This window comes from Notolabrus celidotus, chromosome 15, assembly GCF_009762535.1.
Source record: "Notolabrus celidotus isolate fNotCel1 chromosome 15, fNotCel1.pri, whole genome shotgun sequence".
NCBI classification, from domain to species: Eukaryota; Metazoa; Chordata; class Actinopteri; order Labriformes; family Labridae; genus Notolabrus; species Notolabrus celidotus.
Window position 1 is genome coordinate 25,526,552 of NC_048286.1, and position 23,082 is coordinate 25,549,633.

Consider the following 23,082-nt stretch of genomic DNA (forward strand, 5'->3'; position numbering starts at 1 on the left):
AGAGCACAATTAAAATGACAAATATAATAAAACATAGAAAAGAAAAGGATAATTAGAAATATATTAAAAGTACAGTTAAATTTTGCATTTAAAATGAGTTAAAATAAGAGTTAAAAAAGTCTTATTCTTTGATTAAAAAGGGGTGAGAGTTGGAGCGGACCTGCAGCTTTCAGGGAGTTTGCTCCAGATATGTGGTGCAGCCAAATAAAATTAACATGATGTAGTTCATCTTTTGGACCATTAACTTTTAAAAAATACACAAGTTTATCTGTTCCTTGGATGATGTGATATGGATGGGAAAAAAATCAGTAGATATGAATGTTACTGGAATATCTCTACCTACTTGCCTACTTGAAATATTGGAAGGCAGAGACGCTTACATCTCAAACCACCAGGACTTCCAAATTGCGGGCAAGTTGTCCAATGTTAAGATTCACTTAGACACACACTAACAGGAGACGAGGCTTTTGCGCTCTGTCAGACAAATTATTACCATCAGACTTGTGCATGCAGGGCCTATTTGTGGAGAGATGGAAGTCAAATCTGATTTTAGGTCTTTTGAAGTCCCGCCCGTGGACCGTATTTGAAGATTTGGCAATTTTGTGGCACTCGAGTTGTTCTTAGATGAGTATGAGGGTAACTGGAAATGTTCAGGGGAAAGACTCTGAAATGGCAGACGTGTATTCTGATGAGCAGGATGCACCTGGGAACACACCGACAGCATACAAGGCTTTAGGTAGGCCTCTGTCAGACAAAGTATCAGGTTTATGGGGCCAGAAATATGGTGAGGACTGTTCAACCTTGGATAGTTGTAAATCCAAGAAGCCAGAGGAATATATGTCACCCCCCCTCACATACACACACCTTCTCCTGCTCCCCTCTTCCTCTCTTACAGTGTGTAACAACATGAAACAGCATGCCCTGCAGCTCTTTAGTTTTCAAATACAGCACACTCGCTTGTCTTGATCTGAACCCAGAGCACGTAGCGTACGAGTTATGCCACTGTGTCAAGACTCTCATTTGGTATGCAAGGCCTACTTTTTTTTGAGGATCTGTGCATAAAGCTCTAAATCTCTTCTGAAGTGTTATTAGGGGAAATGGCACGCTGTATGTAAAGAAACAAATGGCACAGAACATCTGGTTAAAGCTCATCTGAGAGAGCCGCACTGAATTGGACCGATAGTGTTTAAAATGCAACTGGAGCAGCATGCATTTTACATTACATTACAGAGTGTATGAGTCAGTAAAATCAGGATGGAATACATAACGCTGTATGAAAAGACTACAGCCGCTGTTTGAGGAATGGTTTGAATCATGCACGGCAGTAATTATCGTTTCAGTCCACCCTCTCTTGCACATGCACAGAAATCTCTACAGTTCGTCTTTTTAGTGACTTTGTCATCAAAGGAGGGATGTTAATTTCTCTTCATGGCTCCTGCATGCATGTCAGGCAGCGTCTGGTTAATGTTCAGAGGTACACGGTGGCTGTATATAAGACTCATTATCCTCTGGCAGAGAAACAAGTCTGAATTAGACCCAGATTTGACATTCACTTGCTTAGAGACTCTAATGACTTTAGCATCGTCAAGCCCTCCCCCCCTTTTGAGAATTGTGCCCTCATGAATTAGTGAGCGGGTGTGCGTAGCCAAGACAAGTACTTGCATTTGAACTGCTGATTTTTCTTTGAAAATTGCAGAGATGGAAGAAGAAATTCCTTTTATGGAGCGTGGATTAAGTCGTGTACCATGTGTCTCTGGTTGGAATATGGTTGTTTTGGTTCCTTGCTGTGGTGTCTGACAGTCTTTGTGAGGGATGCTCAACATTGTTCTCTCCATGCACAAATCCTAGGCGTTAACTGATGCACTGTGCAGGCTCATGACCTAGAATCGAGTGAGCAAGGAGCCTGAAAACTGTTAAATTCTCCAAGGTGCCAGTGACCTTGATTTTGCAATCCTGCTATCTCTTCGTGTAAATGCGACAGGAGTCTGTGTTCTGCGGCTGACAATTCCCGTGCAGGTTACGAGAGGATGTTTTATACATTGTAAGACACATGAGGCAGTGCTCGAGGCTCACAAGCGTGTAATAAAAAAGTATGACGGCAGACGGCACCAAGACAAAAATGAGAAAGGTGTCTGTGTCAAGGTGGTGTCAGGACAGCCGCACAGATTGACAGACAGAATAATCTCCAACAGGGATGGAGAGGGAGAAGGGAGGGGTTGACATTATGAAGCCCGAGGCCATCCAGACACACATTTGCAAATGTCTCACACCGCCATCCCACCACCCACCCGACATCCATCACCCAGGGAGGGCCTGGTGGATTATGGGTGAGCACTGGACCGAAATGATTCTCTTCAATAGTCGCCATTCAAGCTGGTTTGTCACCCCGCAATAGCACCCATGGGAACAACGGACATGGGTGAGGCGCAGGAATGAGAGCCCCCCACTCAGTCACCTTGTAACCCCCTTTACCCGAGCTTTCTGTGTGGATGACCCACAATGCCCTGCAATCGACGATGTCAGAGTGTTCCCAATGTTCCAGTTGTTTTCTCATTTAGTCCGCTGACTTCATCCAACTTCATTTCCAATTTCAAGTTCAATTTTCTTTCAATCTTGCTCGCTTGCTGCTAATTTGCTATTCATTCTGCATTTCCTATGCCATAAATATTTATACCAGAGGAGCCAACTCCCTCACACACAATTGCACCCACACACACACACACACACACATACACAAACAACACACAGACTAGCCTCTTTACCTCCAGCGGGGCACGATACCAAAGTTGTTCGATTCAGTTGAGCTCACTCATCCTTGTTTCCTGTAATCACTCCCTGTTCCAATTTCTCTTCTTTATTTCTTGTCCTCACTTTTTTTTTTTATTCTGTCTCTCTCCCACCGCAGGTCAAGACCGCACTGAGGCGGGGCTTATTAAGCGTTTCCGTGGAGATGGCGTGCGCTACAAGGCCAAGCTGATCGGGATTGATGAGGTGACGGCGGCGCGTGGGGACAAGCTGTGCCAGGACTCCATGATGAAGCTGAAGGTGCAGAATTCTGCGTGTTTATATCTGTGTGTGTGTGTGTGTGTGTGTGTGTGTGTGTGTGTGTGTGTGTGTGTGTGTGTGTGTGCGTGTGCGTGTGTGCATGTGTGCGTGTGCGTGCGTGTGTGTGTGTGTGTGTCTGTGGGGACATCATGGAGCCACTTCACTCATCTCAGTCAGATTTGGAAAAGACTTGCCCGGGCATGTCTGTATTGTCTGTTGAATGAGTCATAGGAATTGCCTTGTCCTAAAAATGAGTCACTGATGCTTCTGTAAAGAACTGACCAGACGGGATTAAACAAAAAAAGTCCAGCCATGTTATCCATTATCTCTTTGTTATGCAGAGAAGCTAGCATACGCTCAGTTTTATATCCTTTTTGCAAAATGGTTGCAGCTTTGTACATTTCCCTCCTCTAATAAGCTGTCATATTTTAGTGATGCTCAAAGCTCTCTGCATTTATTCATACAGATTTCCTGACCTTGGAGGCAAACTGGCTCCTTATCCTGAGACTTAAAGCAGAATGTCACTTAGGAAATGTTCACTTTTTTCAGCAAATGTCTGCAAGAACACCAACACTACCCCCCATTCCCCCATTTGTCTGCCTCATACGTCTTCTCATGTCAGTCACAGTTTTCTATTTTTAAAACTAAGTCCATGATATTTTACTTGTAGCACATATGCAAACTGTGATAATGTGACCCAGATAATGTTAAAGCCTGTTTTCCTTACAGAATGCTGCGAGTAAATTAGGTCAAATTAACCCCTGAAGTAAGTGACAAAGTCGGATAGAAGTCCTCATACTTGTAATTGTGGATGACACGGTTTAGCAGTGTGTATTTTAAGTACACTAAAACATACAGTAAACTCATTATACTGAATGTTTCTGTGTGCTTAATTCTGTTCATGCAGTTAATATCAATCAATCAATCTTTATTTATAAAGTGCCAAATCACAACAAACGTTATCTCAAGACGCAATTACACACAGAGCAGGTCTAGACCTTACTCTATGTTAAACTACTAATACAGATCTAACATCCAGTGTTGCCAACTCCTCAGTGAGGAAAGTAGCTGTTGGCTGTTCTAAAAGTCGCTAGAAGTCGCTAAATGACATCATCACTTAATATGCATAATCTGAATTGTAATGGACGCTGCAGGAGAGACGTGTAATATTGAGGGACAGACAAAAAGAGAGTAAAAAACACCCTAAATATGTTTATAACTTCAGTTAGGTGCCTACAACAAATCAAAGTAAAACATTACATTTTTCAACCATAACGTTTTCAAGATATTTATTGTATAAAATCTACATTAACTATCAAAATGGGCCAAAAAGAGACAGTAGGCGGGATCAGCCAGCGGTGTCTTCGCACATGCGTGATACATTATACACTAAATATAGCGACAAAGTTGCAAAGTTGGCAACACTGCTAACATCAAGTCAGGATAAGATCCAGTCCCATCTAACAGACAGGACTCTACACTTTGCAGCATTTAGCAAGTTACAGTGGCAAGGAAAATCTTCCTTTTAAAAGGCAGAAACCTCGAGCAGAACCAGACTCATGTTAGACAGACATCTGCCTCGCTGAGTATGAAAATGACAAAGCTGTACTTGCTCCCTGTCTTTAACATGACACTAAAGAAACCTAGAACCACAGTTTTAACACAGATACTTCCATTGCACACCCCAACAGACACACACTAACCTTCATTGATATCAGACAAATCAAAAACAAACCTGAATGTTACCCTACATTTCTACAATGTCTCTTCAGATGAGGCTTAAACTCCTAGCTATTATGTTCATGTGTGGTTCCTGTAGCTGAACAAGGTCATTTCACTAGCCCATGGTAATGCCAGTGAGTTTTCCAAACTGATACAATTTAAAAGTCCCTTTATTCAGAGTCTCAATGATGGAGCATTCATACCCCTTTCAACAAAATCTAAAAGCTTTTATAGGCATGAAGAAGTCCAAAGTCCAAGAGTCTGGTTTGTCTCTGTGTTCGTTTAAAGTCCTGGATGTAGTCCAAGCTCACACAGTCGGATATATAAAGGGGTGTTGGTGTAACACACCTCTGACATCCCTCTATAATACCTCTCTCATTTAAACTCTCAGTCCAGAAAACTGGAATAATTGCAGACGTATGGAAAAATCTGACAAGAGCTATGTACATTCTCATCACCTGTTTGAACTAGTTTACGACTTACATTTAAAGTCTGCTTTTGAGATTTTAGATAAGTTTCATACCAATCCATCCTCAATTTCTTCTTGTATATTACTTTTCCAAGCACTACGTTTATCTATTGTTGAATCTTTAGAGTTAGCCACCAATATGCTGGTGACACTTTCCAAAACTGGTTTCTTATTTCCAGTCAGCAGTTTTCATTTCCGTCATTTCCAGATAGAAGATTTTATCAACTGTCTAGCCCCCTCTTTGTTAACTCAACATAAATTCCATGATATGGTGAGAGCTAACATTTTGCCAGATTTTGATTGTTGCAAGTAAGTCAAAGTTATTTATGCTACACATTTAAAGCAATTGTTTAGAGAGAACTTACAAAGCATAGGGAGAAAAACACAAGTAGACATGAATAAGTTACAACATCAAATAAGGCAGGAAAAATGGAAAACACAAGACATGAGTGGCTGGAGATTTAAATTATCAATGACATTACACTACTTTGCGCTCTCCATGTTTCTGTAGTGGCGGGATCACTGTGGATGTCTTATGAACTCAAAAATACCTGCAACACGACAGCTATTAATGTGAATTTTAAATGATCAAACATCCCTGACCCAGTGGTTGAATCCCTTAGAATAAAAACTGCGAGCTAGCCCACAGTAACAATTAATAATCAACAGTTCAGGTACACTGACTTTAGCAAAGAAAGCAGTTTTATAGGAATCTCTGGCTCATGCATCCAGGTGTTAATAATACATCACAAAGCAATCAAAAGCTTTACTGACCTGCCGTGTCTTATTATGAATGCCCTTGTTATGATTTTACAATTATCTTCAGAGTGTAGCAAACTGTCAATTATCCACAAGAGTTAAATAACACTCAGAAATATGCTTCCTCTTCTCTAAAGTTTATTCTGTATCCTCTTAAATGCCAGCGGTGCTTTCTGGCTCCAAAGTATAAAGCAGGAAATACTTATCACTCTCTTTGTTGGGGAAAAAAGCAGCACATAAGCATCTTAACAGAAGGTGGCTATGGGATAAATCCTCCTCCAAAATAGGACATACTGTATATGCATAGCTTTTTTTTCTTTAAATATCTTCTCACAGACTTTTCTTGAGCTTAAATGTGTGGGTAGCCCTATGGAGAGAGCAGAATAGCCAGGAGGTAAAGCCTTTCATCACCCTTATCCAGTCCGAGTGATATGTCCAATAAAACAACTTTTTCGCTGCCTACATCTGACATTTCCGCCATGCCCTCCATATGACTCCAGTAGTCACCAGCCACCAGCCAGTTACAGTCAATGGGGTAGTCGATACCAACCTGCTATTATCTGGACAGGGAAACGAGGAGGGGACGGGGTCTCTATTGAGCTGCCTCTTGCTGCCTTGAGGACTAATCCACCAAATGGAGAAGCCAATGGCTGATTGACAACGTTCATCGACTCTCCCGCCCGCCTGCTCCCTTTCTCACTCACTTCATCTCTTCCTTATCCCTGGTGCTTCTTCTCCTTATCCATCTCCTTTTATCCTCTCCTCTCCTCATATGAATGAACATTTATGTGTCAAGATGGATGGATATGATTCCTCTAACCTCTCTCCACAGAAGCAGATCTTGATGGTGATTAATAGCCTGGGTTTCAAATATTAGCTAAGCTTTAAAAGAATGGATTGTAGCTGATGTTCACTTGCCAGTGTTACTGGGTCTGCAGTTTTGTAAGATGTTTCTTCACGGCAGACAGGTCTTTCTTCTCCTCTTGTCTCCTCTCCTCCTTCCCTTTTCTTCTTGCGCAGTCTTTGTTCTATAAGAGACATGTCAAGCACACAGGTCGCATCAAACGAAACACGGTGAAAATGTTAATTGTTTCTTTATTAGAGTTAGGAGTTTAACAAAAAAGGAGCTGCTGAGGTCCATGGGAAAAAAAAGGCACATCAAAGGCTGGAATTGGCTGTTCAGTCAGCACTATGTGAAGTTGTTGGAGCGAGCCGGTCGGTCAGCAGCGCGATCCATTCTGTCAGCAAATCTCACCTTATTGTTGTTAGCTCGCACTCGTGTATGTCACGTTGAAGTGAGGTAGACCTACTTTAAGAAAAGAGAGAGAAAAAAAAAGAAGAAAGGTGCTTGAGGGAAAAAAAGGGCTGCAATAATAATAAAGTGTGAATTCCTCTGAGAGTAAAGCTTCAAGAAAAGGCACATGAAAGAACATTCTGTCCTATCACACCTTATGTAACTCCTGTCACCCCCCCACCCCCCCCCCTACTCCCCCCATATCTCCCACTGTCACACTCACCTGAGTCTGCAGAGAGAAAGGCCCACTGTCTTTTCACGCCAAGCTCCTATCCTTTCATCTCATCACGCCGTTGCCCTTAATCTCTTGCAGGGTATGGCGTCCTCGGCACGTTCCAAAGGGGAGCACAAGCAGAGAGTCTTCTTGACGGTCTCCTTCGGCGGGATCAAGATTTACTGTGAAAGATCAGGGGTGAGTAGCATGTGAGGCGAGCGGGCCTTGTGGCAGAGCTGCGCCGCGAGGCCTCTGCCAGCTGCTCCACCGTGAACCTACAGTATAGGACATCCAGAGGGCAGACGCTTGCACGGTTCACTTCACAATGGCTGCCAGGGCCGCCATCTTAAAAAAAAGCCTGGCTGGCATGGTTGACATCTGAGTACAACTGGAATACCTGCACAGGAGATAGATGATTCACAAGGTTATGCTGTCTTTTTCCTCACTGCATTTGCAAGGAGCCGAACTCTCCTTTACATATAGATGCTAAATTAGCAACACCACCCTTTCTATGAAGCGTTTGCCCTTTGGCTGATAGAAATTGAACTTGACAGCATTAAATAGCAGATACTACATTTGATATTTGACCCTATTTAAACTGGTTTTAACACACCCAAGCAGGATTAAGGGGTATGCTGGAGGACCCACTTAAGATCACTCAGGCCCTGTCTGCCTTCTAATGATAGCACAGTGAGCAATGTTATGGTGATATTATGAGACGGGCTGTTTCCTGCTTCCATCCTGGCTTCCATCCCCCTTGGCGAACTCAAAGGCCTGCTGTTCCATTACAGGATGATCGAGGGGGCTCCACTCTCCCCCCCATCCTGGGGCGTAGTGTTGGCTGGATAGGCCCACTCTGCTCATCAGCGCTAACCGATAATTAGCACTCAGTTCCACCCCTTAATGATCATTGCTGCTAATGCTAATTACACCACGGCTCCACCTCAGCTGTCGTTAGAGCTAAACTGATAATTACGCAACAGCTTTTGGTCCCATGGCAGCCGACCCCCACCCCTAACCCTAGACTGTCTATTTCCAAAATACAAAAAAAAAAAAGGAACTCATCTTTGATCATATCTCTGTTAATGCGGCTGCTGGTGATGGTGGCAGCGTGTCTTCCGGCTGTGATGCAAAAGAACATTAAGCCTCCCGCCACCACCAACCAGCTCACCAGCTTTTGACAAGCTCATTTGTTGTTTTGGAAATCATGCCCCTAATGCTCTTCATTTTATTTACTGATTACCGGCAGTAAATAACACTCCACACTTAATATCCCCGCTGAGTTATTATGGTGGAAGCGGGGATCACTCCAGCTCAGGCAGCAGCGTCAGCGAGCATTTAGATGGAAATACTTTATGTAAAGCTGACATGATTCTCTGCTGAATTGAGTCGACAAGTCATATTAGTTTTGTATTTTACATTAATCTGAGGCGTTACCAGCAACGTTCCCTGCTGAATATCTGCTAATATTCAAATGAAAGCTCCTCCCCAGTGACTTAGCTTATCTGTGCTAATAGTGGAGCCGCAGGTGGGTGTGCCCGAGTGACAGCTGGATTACTCTTTATGTGTGTGTATATAAAAATGGTTTGTGAGCTTTTGCATGGGGGTAAGAACTGCCCAGCAATCAACAAATACACTCAATTTTAAAAGAAGATTATCGCGCTTGCTAATTTGGTGTTTTTCATTCGCCGGGATCACAGCCGTCAAAAATCCTGCTGAAATCAAAGCTGGACATAAATAATCAAACAACATGATATCTGCCATTCAGTCTGATGCAACAACACACAACAAATACCATGCCACAAGATTATATTTGTGATGTTTTTTGTTGCCTCGTCTTTTCGAAAGCATCCATATATTACAGAGATCTGCACAGCCTGAATCTCTCCTCCCTCTGTCAGACACAGTTTGGCTTTCTCTGTGTTGGTTGGCTGCTTTTGGCTCAACATTATGCAAAGATGTTTAAAGTAGCTTTGACCTACTTTTCCTGCCAACACAGTGTACAGTTCTTGTACTTGTAAAACATTATGAAACCACGCCATGTTTTACATTTGCTATCTCCATAAAGAAGAGGAGATACAGTAGTTGTTGTTTTTTTTATATTTTGAGTTGTCCACATTGGCTTTTATTGATTTAACACTTACACCTCTCTGCCTCCCAGGTGCTCCTGCATCATCACTCAGTCCATGAGATCAGCTACATCGCCAAGGACACCAGGGACCACAGGGCCTTTGGTTATGTCTGCGGGAAGGAGGGTCACCACAGGTTTGTGGCCATCAAGACGGCACAGTCGGTGAGTGCTTTTTCCACTCTGCTGGAGCTGTTCAAGTCAAGTCGCAGGTCCTCTGAGACAGACTGTGAAGTTATTGACCGTTAAAGTGACTTTTGATTTGAACATTATTCAAAGCTGCACTAATGTGATTAGGCTTGAGACCAAGTCATTGCATTGCAAAAGCCTTACTATGAAATATTCAAGCTTTGTGGATATTTAAGGCCTGGCACTGTCTTGTAAATCATTTACTAATAGATTTAATTAAATATGCTTTTTGGTAAAATCTCAAGATGTGAATATATTTGATATGTTGTGGAACTGCTGCATGAAACTGTGGAGCTCACTTTCATCATCCGGACTTTTGTGAAACCTACAATATACCGTATATATAGTACTTAATTATCCACAACCTCCTCTCCCTCCTCTCCAAGGCCGAGCCTCTCATCATTGACCTGCGTGACCTCTTCACACTCATCTACGACATTAAACAGCGGGAGGAGATGGAGAAGAAGGCTCAGAAGGACAAACAGTGCGAGCAGGCGGTCTACCAGGTAGGAAATTCAGAACACATTTCTGCTTTTTTTTTTTTCTCTCAGCTTCATTTCCCATTCCGAGGCGAGATAACACATTATTACACAGCCAGCAACTCATTCCCACAACAGGGATCTTTACACTGTCGAGCCTGCTCTGAAGTGCATTGCAAACTGTGTTTGCCTGCACCACCATTTCCATGTTGAAAATCTTGATGTAATGAAAATGCAACAAGTTTGGGCCCTCTTTTTTTTGATGGAGTCATGAATGTGTGACAGAAAATGTATGCGTATAGTAAATATATATGTTTTAAAGTTGTACTGATACTGATACTTGTGGGATATTTCTGATATTATTAGGGCCAGGGATGAGAAGAAATAATGAGAACAGGAGGGTTTTTTTCATTATGCTCTGACGCGAAAAAGTCAGAACGTGGAATATAAAGTCAAAATACAAGTTAAACGAAAGTTGCCTTTTTTGAGTCTCCCTTTTGTCTTTGTTTGCCACTGATCTCAAAATTTAGCGCAATCCTGTAGACTAGGAAGCATGCTATGATATCACAACCCCTCCTTCCTGTAGTAGCAGTGTCTTCATGCAGTGACTCACACCATCAAAGGGAGAAGAACTGGGCACCAGTTGTGAATGATTTGTGATAATTTACATGACAACTGTTTATCTTACTGTGGCTGCCCGGATTTCTATTATTGTTTACAACTTCAAACGTTACTCATTGCAGGATATGATTCATAAGTAGCAAGCACATATATACAGATTAACCCATAGCTTTATGCTAACTTCAGGGAACTTTAGTGAAGAGGAATATAACTGGGATAAGACTTTGTTGTCGGAGTGCATAAAGAAAAATAATCCTCCTTACATACTTTTTTTTATCCCTGGCCCTATTACTCTACCATAGATTCCAGTTTAAGTACAGATACTAGTATCCTTACTGGTACCAGTATGCATACCAACATTAGTTACCTTACCAAAACCCTACCTAGTATCCCTACCAATAATAGTAAAGATACCAGTATCCATAACAATACTACCATGGATAGTTTCCAGTTCCCAACTAATACCAGTTAGTCACTACCATAAGATGATTATCACTACCATATTGATAGTGATAACTTGTCCCTACCTATGTTAGTCTCTATACCAACAGCAGTGTGTGGAACCAATATCAGCTTCTAATGCATCCAAAAGTGCAGTATTGGGTGTTGCATCTGGCACCATTATTTATAAGCTATCAACTGGTTCCAGCTTGTTCAGTGACAGCAACCCCTGTTTTTCTATTAACAGTATGTGTTTCTGATTCTGCTGGCATTGCAATAATGCCAAAGATCAGGATATTCAGTGTGCACCTGAATGATGAATTAATTGTTTGTAGAAAATGTCTATTGTTTTGTGTTGTTTGACACCTTTCCTCTATGTATTTCTATTCTAAATCTTCCTGCTCTTTCTTATTCATGAAAACAAAATGTGTCATCTGCCCTCTGTCTGACCTCTGCACAGACCATCCTGGAGGATGAAGTGGACGATCCAGTTTACCAGGTAGGTCTGCAGGCACACAGAGCAGGAAACCAAACACTGGTGACCTTGATGCTTTTCCAGCTTCACTGGTGCTGTTTTCACTTTTAAAGCTTGGAATCCACAAAAATTATTAATCCTTAATTCAAATATCTCCTCCGGTCACTTATCTGCTTGAATTAATGATTCATGATATTTCACCATCCCAGTAATACAAAGTAGACCATCCAAGTGGACAGTTTTGTTCAACCATTCAACTCCCATTTGCCAGTGCAGTGTTGTAAACCATATTTTTAAGTTGATCTGTGTCTGTCCTGATTTCTTCCAAAGACACGCTCCCTACCCCACCTGACTGGTTGTTACCCCCTGTTTTTTGCCCTGTTTATTTATTTGGCTGAACATGATTTTTCTTTTTCTCTGTGTTTGCTCACTGAATACAGACAACACTAACTCTTACTCTGAATGCTATGTTCAGTGGTACGTCCAGCCACCTCCCAGATCACCTCTGTTCTTTGCTCTTGAAGTGTGTTTTTGCATAAAATCATTCCATTTGCAGCCTTTGATTATGTTGATGTTGGTTGACAAAACTCCAGACTGTGGCCATAATCTTTAAGGAGTACTTTGGCATTTTTGGAAATACACATATTTGTTATCTTTCTAAGAAGATTGATACTACACTCATGTCTGTACAGTAAAGAAAAGAATAGTAATATGTGGAAACAGCTACTTTGGTCCTATCAGCACCCACAAAGTTCACTAATTAATATTTGATATTTTCTTTGTTTAAGGCTAATTAATTTCAGACCTTGTCATGAGTTTCACTCTTTTAGTCAACAAAACTACAAACATCTTTGTCCAGTTTGCTAAAATACTTTGACATTGCTCTTGTAAACACCTAAAATTAAATTTAAATGACAATCTACATTGAAACCTGACATTTCTCCATACCCCCAAGAGATATCAGAGTGAGGGGAACAAAATATTAGATCCACAAAGTTATGTTACATTCTTTTTTTCTTTTCTTTTTCCAAACTATTTTTATTTTCTTCATAATTGTTTGTGTTGCCTGCTAATGTTCACAGAGGATACTGTAAGTAATTAGGAGCTTCAGTACAATGACCTACTTTGATTCTGCTAATGAGATTTTGCATCAAAACAGTAACTAGGTCATTTTCCCCTTTTCACACAATTGTTCAGTTTTTATTCACTAACCTAAAATATTCCACATTTGTTACAGTCATTCTTTAAAGAATGACCTTTATTTCTATGTTGGTCTTATTCTGTCCTGAAGAGGGTTGTAAACAGATATTCTACATCAGACCTTTAGTTGATGAAAAACACAGTGCTGGACTTGTGGGCAAACTTTGTTAAAACCAAGCAGAGAAGTACTAGCAGTTTGCTCCCTAATGCTAAGCTAACCAGGTTAAAAGTTACACGTTTTCCACACATATTAGAGTAAAGTATCAATCTTCTTGTCTTAATATTGACAAGAAAGTGAACGGTGTTATTTCCCAAAATGTCAAGCCTACTTAAATGTGGGATCCACTAAGACATTTAATAATATCAACCATAAGGCAAGCGACTGACAGATTTGAGGGCTTGAGGATCTCAAGCAGTTTTTCTGACCTGCAGGTCTGAGGTGGAGCACTACAATTCTGTTGTTGAACAAGAGACCTCTGACTAAGACCTCCACGATGCCTTTAACTACTGCCTGACCTATTATACTTGTGCTCTTTCCTCTTCCCACCTCACTCTTTTTTCTTTCTCTCTTCATATCCCCCATTCTTTTTCCCATGCCCCATTTTTTTTATACCCTTTATATTCCTGATCTCATTTCGCTCCCCACTCAACGCCATCCCCGCTCCCCTGCTCTTTCATTTATTCTCGTCATGTTTTGCTCTCTTGTTGTATCTCTCTGTTTAATATGCCAACCCTCCTCTTTGTCTTCCCATCTCATTATTCTCTGCACCTCTACACCTTGCCCACTACTTCTGTTCTTTAGTACATAGTGTTTGAGGCTGGACACGAACCCCTCCGTGGCCCCCAGTCAGAGGAGAGCGTTTATCAGGTACAAAGAAAAGCATTGCCCCCCTTTCTTTTCTCCCTTTTCATACCTTGTGATAGATGATAATAGTAACAGTACTAACAACATGACTTTATAGCTCCTTCCTTATAGAGGTTACAGAGTGCAGCTTGTTTGTGGTGATAGGATTTTCTGGAGATTTAGAAGTAGATCAAACAAAGGTTTCTGTTTACTGTGGCTGAAGATGAAAGGATTTTGAACAAAAAAAGGGGCAGACAAAAAGTAATTTTAATGTTCAATCTGTAATCTATTAGATTTGAGTCAAAACCTGTGTTTTTTTTGTTAAACAGATCAAACACTTAAGCAGCTTCTTCAACATAAGAGGAGTTGGTGTGTCTATGAACAGTGTCGTGAAATGAAATAGGCTATTTAATAAAGAGTTGAGGCAATAATTGCAGCTGCAGGAAGTTTTCAACTCAGCAGCAAGACATGGTAATATTGGTCCTCCTGCTGCTGCCTCTAAATTAATCCCTGCATCCCAGAATATTCGAACCAATCCTGTTTCAAAACTAATGGAAATACGCTACACCTTGTTTGCTAAATGTATTATTTTTAGCTTTAACATCAGTGACACGCAATTTTCCCAGATTCTTCAAAATAAGCATCCACATGTTTCGCTAGTTGATAGCTTTTAACATGAAGCAGTGCAAGTTAGCATTAACATCAATTACATATGCCAGGGATACAGTGGCAGAGCAAAAGTTGAGGTTAATATCAATTAGATATAAATTTAAACTGGATGACAAAGAGTTTTCTGTTGCTGTTCTGTGTGCAGGAAGGCAGTGTGAATGAAAATGGTAGACTTGGCTGCTACCAATAGAAGCAGGGTAGTTAAAGAGTGTAATACGCAGACACACTTTTGCAAAAAGAACTGACAACTGTTCAGTTTCCCCAAATCTTTTGGAATATAACTTTAAAGATATTCAAAACAAAAAAGGGAGCGTCTGTGTGTTCACATTGACGCCCCTCATAGCATCTAAAGCAACAGCAGAACTGTCAAGGTCAGCTGTTTTGTTAGGAGAGTTCACGCAAAGCTCCTATTTTTTATATCCAACACTTTGACCTTTTGGCTTTAGACCATTTGAGCGACCAGTTAAGACCATTGGGACTGCTGGTATTGTTTAATCCCACCTCCCCTCCCGCCCTTTTTCTCGCCTTCTCCTCCTCCTCCTCTTTTCGTCTCTCTGTATCTTGGGTTCCTCTGAAGATGAAAGATGCAGAGAGAGAGATTAATCACTTGCCATGCCATTTGATCTCAGAATGAAACAAGATCAATAGACTTGGGGAAAACGTTACAAAAAGTTAACCAGTCGCAGCCAGTGTGGAGAGAAAGGCAGTGAGGTTAAAAGTGACAGATAGTTAGAATAAATGCAAGGGAAGTATACAAAGGAGGGCAGAGCTGAGGCATCTTCGTATTGTCAGATGAACCAGTTGAGACACACTGTTGCAGAATAACAATAGGTTTTCTTGCTCACAGAACCAGCACACAGCATCCTCAAGCATTGCTAGCAATCAATATTGATTTAAGTAGAATTGATTCAACAAAACAGCTGTAGAATTTGCATAATCCAATTGCTCTGAAAGATAGAAATAGATATAAAAATGGGCTAAATTGATGCAGCAAGCCTTTTCTTTTTTTTCAATAGACATGTTTGAGTTCTTGTCAGCTCCTGTTTTTGTTCTGTTCTTTACGTTTGAACGACCTCCAATCCAACACAGGTCCCAACCAGTCAGCAGAAGGAAGGGATCTATGATGTTCCAAAACGCCATTTCATGACTGTAGGTGTTTTATTTTTTATTATTTGTATCTTTATTCTTCACCTTACAAACCTCTCTTCAGAGATCCTCTTGCAAGAAGAGCCTTAAGCCCCCTTTGACAATTTTTTGATTGTCATTAATATTTTTAGTCGTGAATTATAGCCCACAGGCTCTAAAACACGTTTTCATACCATGGACAAGTCAGACAGGGGTCTGTGTCTGCATCCGCTTTCTGCAACGATTGTGATGATTAAACAAGGCTACATTTGGCCTGCCTGAGGAGATAAGACTAATTGATTGGTCGACCAAAGTCAGATTTGTCAGCAATTTCACAGAACATTAAAGGGGCAGGCTTCGTATCCAAAATCCAATCCTGTGCATAATCTGATGCGTGTCGGGACCAGATGGTCCAGACAAGAACCAGTCTGAATGGAATATGTTTGCAGTGGACCGACTTTATGAGAAGGGTGGCTGTTGCATCTTCCTCAGAGGATGAGGATGAGAGGTTTGTAGGTTGGGTGGGTGTTGGGATGCGCTGCATGCAGTGTAGTCACAGCTTCATACAGTCAAGGCCACCAAACACTCATAAAAGCTGTATCTTAAGCAGAATATTGATCTGCAGAAATTCTGCATATTCACAGATCCATGACTTCAAACTCAGGGTGGGAATCTCAAAAGCTGTAATAATGTTGGGCAGCTGTGTTCAAGGTTGACAAGTCATTTTCATTTCACTGCTTCTCATTCATCAAAGGAAATACATAGATAGAAAACTGGAGGGACATCAGGTAGTATTAGATGTTATAACATATGGTTACTCATTAGCTATATAACACAACAGCTAATGTTTGTGACCTAAGCTTTGAATCAACTCCCTTGCTATCATAACCATTATTTCTCGAGCATTTAGCCTGCAAGGATTTAGAACCTTTCCTATCTAGGGATGCATGATATTATCGGCACATTATCGGTATTGGCCGATATTGGCTTTAAAATCAACTATAATTAACCGATAAAATAATGGCCTTCTGCACACATGTTGGGCTCATGTTTTAAGTTAAATTTGAATTTAGCAGCAGTCTGTAAGGTACATGTAGCTGACTAATTTAGGCACATTTACTTTCAAAGAGTAAACCATTTTATTTAATTTGGGTTTAATTGCTGTACAGTTGCACTTTTCACATGTTCCCTGTGAACAGAGGTTAGGTTTACTTACTATGTCAAATGTGAAATTAGTCAAATTTGCCCTGGTTGTGGGTTATTGTTATGATTGTCTCAGGGAGAGCATCATCCAAGTTTTAAGTAGGATTTATCTTTTTGTATGAATTTTGTTTGAAAGCAATTGTGATAAATAAATATGCAGTTTTAAGTATTAAGTATTTTTCTTATTTTGCACAAGATATAAATATTACATAACAAATGTGATGAGAGTATCACCGTAAAACTGTACGCTAATTCCAATACAGAAGAGAATTGATGATCGCTGCAATTAGGTAATCGGCTAAATTAGTTGTAAAGTATCGGCATATCAGATATCGGCAAAAATCCAATATTGTGCATCCCTATTCCTATCACTTTATCTAATACTATCAAATGGTATGCTAGCTAGGTTGTATTGGTTTGTACATTTTAGCGGTCAGTATTAGCTTGTAATCATCTCCCTTGCTAGCATTACCCTTGGCTAGCTAATATTTTTGCTAGCAAGGATTGTACATCCTTCTTCTTATTATTAAATGTGTTGACTTGAACTTTAGAAATCTTTAATGTTAGCTTTGAATCAACCCCCTTATTAATACCTTCAGCTAGCTAATATTTCTTCAATCAAGGAAGAAATGTCAGTACCTGCAGGGAGACTACACATCTTTCCTATCATATGGTCTAACTTAAAGCTGCTGTTGGTAGTCACAGAGTTAACATCTGTTCAGAGAGAGGGACTTTGAATGTTGACACTATCCCTCCCAACCAGATAGTGCCGGACTCATGACCAATCGGAGGACGTAGTAGGGGCCGCCCCTTAACCAATCAGGACAGAGGATTGGAGATTAGCTATGATTGGTCTGTCATAACGAGACCGAGGGAATAATAGCATTGCTTGATACAAAGGCATTGGAAAACGCAGAGAATTCACAATAGTCTCAAATTACTCTACCTGCCGATGAGTACCGATTGGTATTTGGACCTTTTCTCCAAACCCAGCGGAAAAAAAGTTACGTTTTTCACACCATTCCTACGAAGACCATCTTTAATCAATGAAGAATATTAGCTGGGTTGTTGATTATTTTAACTGTAGCTTTTACTATGACTTAAAGACTTTTATTCTAGGTTGAAATGTGGCCAAACTACAATATGATAATGGTGATATACTAATTATTTATCAAATCTCGTACCCTCATACAATTTCTGATATGAAACAGCATTTGAGCTTCTCAACCTGGGTGTGATGTCGAAGAATAATGGCTGCCATGTGAATATGATGAGTTTCATCAGAAAGGGAACAAAAAAGCATTTGGATCGCTCCCTTTCATCAAAGTGAGAATACATAACATCTCATCCTGGTAGACTTTGTCGTTTTCACCACCATGGAGTTACTACAATTTAATATCTTATAGAACATTAAAAAAAAGACATTCCTTCAAGCCTATTTCGCCCAACATTCAGCCAGAGAGAATTTCCATGCAACTTTTGAAAGCAGCTCTAGAGCTTCTCTGCTCTTCACTGTTGGTGTGCTTGTTGTTCAGCATATCAAACAGATAAAAAACTGTCCTGCCCCCCCTTCGCTATCTCACCCAAACAGCCCATGCTGGTATAAGTAGCAGCGCTTCCATATCTCTAAGTGTTACTGCTTGTCTGTTCATTCAGTTGGAGCTTTTTTGAGAGCTTCGAGCTCCCCTGATGTGTGTCAGTGCCTGCAGGGAGAGACTTCACTGTACAATGTTTACCTTTTTCCAAATTCTGACTCATTCTGTGGCCCTCAGTGGTACCAAAGTGCCGTGCAAACTGTGCAATGTGCTATGTCCCGGCTCATCCAAGGAGGACATAAACACCCTGTTAGTGGCAACACAGATTGCTGCAAAATCCTCCCCTTTTCTTTCTTTTGTTTAATATGTGTTTGTATCTGTTTATTTAAAGCATGCAAATCCTGTGTGTCCTGTGTGTTTTTGTGCCTACTGTGATTCATTGTCTGCTTGTGCATGGCCCCAGAGACATTTCATGCAACTTTGCCTTTCCATGGTCTCCTTTAAGCAGCGCTAGTGGAGAACAGAGGGGACTAGTTCAGGGGTCACGTCTGCCTATAGAGTGAGGTGGCCTCATTGTCCTGGTCGAGTGGCTCCAGGAGCTTCTTCTTTCATTCATTTTATGAAATAAACATACTCCTCTGTGTATGTAACCACTCAGAGGGCAGAATCAGCATGATAAAGCAGGCGCAGGCTCTCATGGGGGCCCCCTCTTGATTGGCAGACATAAGAATATCTAATCAGAGGCTGTTTTATAGGACTGAATAGCCTTTTACCCACTCAATTATAGCGAGCCATGAAAGATTCATTTTAGATCCATTTTCTGATAATGAAAACGAGGGGATAGTTGTTTCTTGCCATCCGCAGCACAAACCGCCTTTGTGAATAGATTTCACTCCCCACACCTACCCCACCCATGCAACCACCATACCCTATCTGCAGATGAATAAAAAGGTTTCATGACTGTGCAGATCTCACTGTCGTGATGTAACACTGGACTTTGTGTCTCTCTCCTTTTCTCCCTCCCTGGTGTGACTCACAGAATATCAACCACTTTGATCTTTTCGGTGACATGTCCACTCCCCCCTCGGTAAGTACTTTTACCTCTCTTTAATATTTGATACAAGTTTTAAGTATTGCACAGAGAAATTACATCCATATTTCGTCACCACGTTTTATCTGTAATGTTAAATCACTTCATGATCTAAATCACCTGAATATCCGACTGAAATGCAGATTAAAGATAAATGTGCAGCTGTGACTTTTAGCTGACTTTGATAGCGGTGACATCTGTGTTTGTGTGTCTCCCAGATGCCCCCATCACCTGCCAACACACTGGACCCCAGCAGGAGCAGCCGCCAGCAGCAGCAACACAATCCTGCTGAGATGTACGCCCCCTTCAGCCCCACTTCCGTGCCGTCAGGTAGTTTTCCCGGCCGACACGCTGCATCTTTTTCAAAATACAACACATAAAAGAGAATAAAGTGCTGCTGGGGATGTTTTTCTTTGATGTTTAGTTTGTGAAGAGCCTTGCACAGATTTGTGCAGGATGTGGATTTATCTCAGCATTCTGAAGGACCACACACCATAGGAAGCAGCGTGTTTATGCTGTTACCCACAGAGACACTGCGTAGTGTTGTGTCTTAATTGACCATGCTGAGAGTTTTGCATACTTGAGGGTACACAGTAGTCAACCTAGAACACGCAAGAAGCATCCATCATACCCTTCACATTTCCCCTGGCATTAATAACACGGCTTAAAGAGGCTGTTTTTCAAGTGATCATGCTGAAGCCTCAGACGTCATTATCAAAATGGTCTTCGCTTGCAAATTCTTAAGGCAACATTCACATGAATTGGTAAACACGTTTCATTTGTGTACTTTTATCGATTACTAATAAAAGTTACCACCATTGCATCCATCAAGTAATTGGTTTATGAACTCATTCAGTGATGTTTTGTTATCTATTGCATCTAGAAGTGAACATATTTTGATGATGGAACATAAACTTTTGTTATGGCCCCTTCCTTATGGACAGACTCCTGTTGTAGTGTCATGTCCACCACAGGTACACCCTAAAGCAAAGAGCACTTTACCATCAATGTGACTCAGAATGAGGCCATGATTGACACAATACACATCATGGTGTGTTGAAAAGAGTTGGAACTAGTGGTTGAGACTATAACTCATTGTAAAAATTGTCTTCTGTGTTCTTCAATCTACTAAGAATCGGTTCATTTTCTCACCTGGTTTCAGACAAATGAAACTATTTTTGCAACCAGTGCAGTCTCCCCCTGCTTGGAATTATAAACAATTGCAGGTGTAATACATTTCTGCATTGGTTTTCTTATAAAACCAGTCTACATCACCTCTCTCTCATTCTCCTCTATCCCTCTTTTAAGACCCAACTTGATGCATGATGGCTGTCTAACATTAGTCTGGTTCTGCCTGAGGCTTCTGCCTGTAAAAAGGAAGTTTTTCCTCGCCACTGTAACCAACTAAATATTGCGATGTGCAGTGCTCATGATAGATTAAGGTGGGGTAAGACTGAGTCTTACCCTGTCTTGAAGTTGGGTCTCTGTTCATAATTTGACATAGAGGGGTCTAGACCTCCTGTGTTTGTAAAAGTGTCTTGAGATAACGTTTGTTGTGATTTGGCGCTATACAAATAAAGATTGATTGGTCTGTTGATTGATTGATTGATTGATTGATTGATTGATTGATTGATTGATTGATTGATTGATTGATACATCCCCTTCTTATACAAGGCCAATGAAGTATAGTCATGTTATTTATGAGGTATTTTATCTAAGTTAAATCACGTTGATTCTTTTAAGATACCAGTGGAAGTCACTTTTCCTGAAGTGGTTAACAGGCTTGGTTAACACTAAGAACAAAACCTCCCATACATCTTTTATTTTGACTCTAAAAGCTTTAGAAAGCTGTCTTTAAATGCACCATTTTGTTATTGTTTGGCGTGAAATAGCTCTCATTGTTAGTCAAAGATTGCAAGACAGCAGCCTTAAACAGGAACATGCAGGAGTTTTGAAAATTGCTGGAGACAAAATGTTCTCTGTGCTTAAATTCTCCCCTTCTCTTTCCTGCCTAAATGTTCTCTTTTCATTTTCTTGTGTCTCCATCCCAGGTTATATGACAATGGGTCCGGTGCAGGCTGCCCAGTGGGCGCAGCAGCCATTTCCTGGTCAGGCTCAGACTCTGGCCTTCCCGGTGCAGGGTCCCCTCCAGGTGGCTCAGGTCCTCCCTGGTGGTCAGCCGCTCATCTGGAGCCAGGCCAACATTTTCCCCGCCACTCAGCAGCAGTGGGCAGCCATGGCAGCTTACATGCCAGCCCAGACCGTGGGCGTGGGGGGGCACGCCATACCAGCTGCCATGCTCCAAGGCTTGGTACCCATCACCACCATGTGCCCTCAAGCCTGCGACCTATCAGCCCCCTCTTCTGCCATCACAAGCCCCCAACACACAGCAGACCCTTTACTGCTTCAGAGGCAGCTCAGCCTGGGGAAAGACGGCCTGGGTGTGGACTTAGATGCAGGCGAGGGCCCCTCTACATCAGGAGCAGGAGCAGGGGTGGGACCTGGCATAGATTCAGCTTCGGAGAGCAGGTGCGGGACCCCAGGCCTCATGAGTGTACCGGACACATTGGTGTGCAGTCAGCTTCTTCCTTCATCAGCTGCTGCAACCCAGGAAGAGGAAGGGAGCTGTAGTGACCTTGATCTCTCCAGGATGACGTTGAGCCCGGGTACATCCACATCACCATCTACTGAATCTCGTAAGTGTTCTCAAATATTATTCTCCTACAAACCATCTCTCATATCATTTTATGTGTGGACTGTGAAGCATTTTCATCTGCAGCCTCAGTTGACTCATGCTATTAGCCTTTGTGTGGGTTACAATGCTCCTCTGTTGGTAATCCATCACTTCACTGAACTATACTAACCTCCATTAAATTTATGACCATGAAATGCTGATGAGCGTCATGATGTCCAGAAAATTGCAGGATGTGTCCTTGCTAATAACTCAATGCTAACGCACTACTACTAATTCAGAAATAGAACCTGGTTTCCCTGATTTCATCCATTAGTACTCATAATTGTTTTGCATTTAATGAATAAGAAATATGTGCAATGTTTGTCATGACGTGCTATGTTTTTCTGTTGCAATGTTTTTATTGTTTGTTGGTATTTCTACTGTAAGGATAGTGACATGTTTGTAACAATGGAGTCGAAAAAACATTTTCCTGAGTGACAATGAATATATATACATACTTAACTCACATATGGCATTGTAACTATGGCATTGGACTGCATTGTTTCCTATCATATGGCAATAATGGCATTGTAACATGTAATAATATATCATAATCTATCATACCAAGTCATATCCCATGGTAGGATACAGTATGGTGTGGCATCCTACGCTATTGGAATATATGTGGTTTTGCGTGGTTGCATTGTATGGAATGGTAGTGTTTCATCACATGTTATTTAATCCCATCCCTCCATATGCAATTATATGAGCTCATATAGTTTGGAGTTAAGATATGATATGATATGATATGATATGATATGATATGATATGATATGATATGATATGATATATGATATGATATGATATGATATGATATGATATGATATGATATGATATGATATGATA

General features: G+C 41.1%; 1 protein-coding gene across 1 annotated transcript in view; it reads left to right on the forward strand.

Moving 5' to 3' along the window:
- Nucleotides 1-23,082, forward strand: part of LOC117827431 (disabled homolog 1-like) — an 87,146-nt gene that overhangs the window by 57,720 nt on the left and 6,344 nt on the right. The window contains exons 4-13 of the mRNA XM_034704043.1: nucleotides 2,906-3,045; nucleotides 7,603-7,701; nucleotides 9,665-9,796; nucleotides 10,207-10,326; nucleotides 11,822-11,860; nucleotides 13,839-13,904; nucleotides 15,639-15,698; nucleotides 19,452-19,499; nucleotides 19,721-19,832; nucleotides 21,554-22,198. Coding sequence (XP_034559934.1) covers nucleotides 2,906-3,045; nucleotides 7,603-7,701; nucleotides 9,665-9,796; nucleotides 10,207-10,326; nucleotides 11,822-11,860; nucleotides 13,839-13,904; nucleotides 15,639-15,698; nucleotides 19,452-19,499; nucleotides 19,721-19,832; nucleotides 21,554-22,198 — 1,461 coding nt within the window. The remainder of the gene's footprint in view (nucleotides 1-2,905; nucleotides 3,046-7,602; nucleotides 7,702-9,664; nucleotides 9,797-10,206; nucleotides 10,327-11,821; nucleotides 11,861-13,838; nucleotides 13,905-15,638; nucleotides 15,699-19,451; nucleotides 19,500-19,720; nucleotides 19,833-21,553; nucleotides 22,199-23,082) is intronic.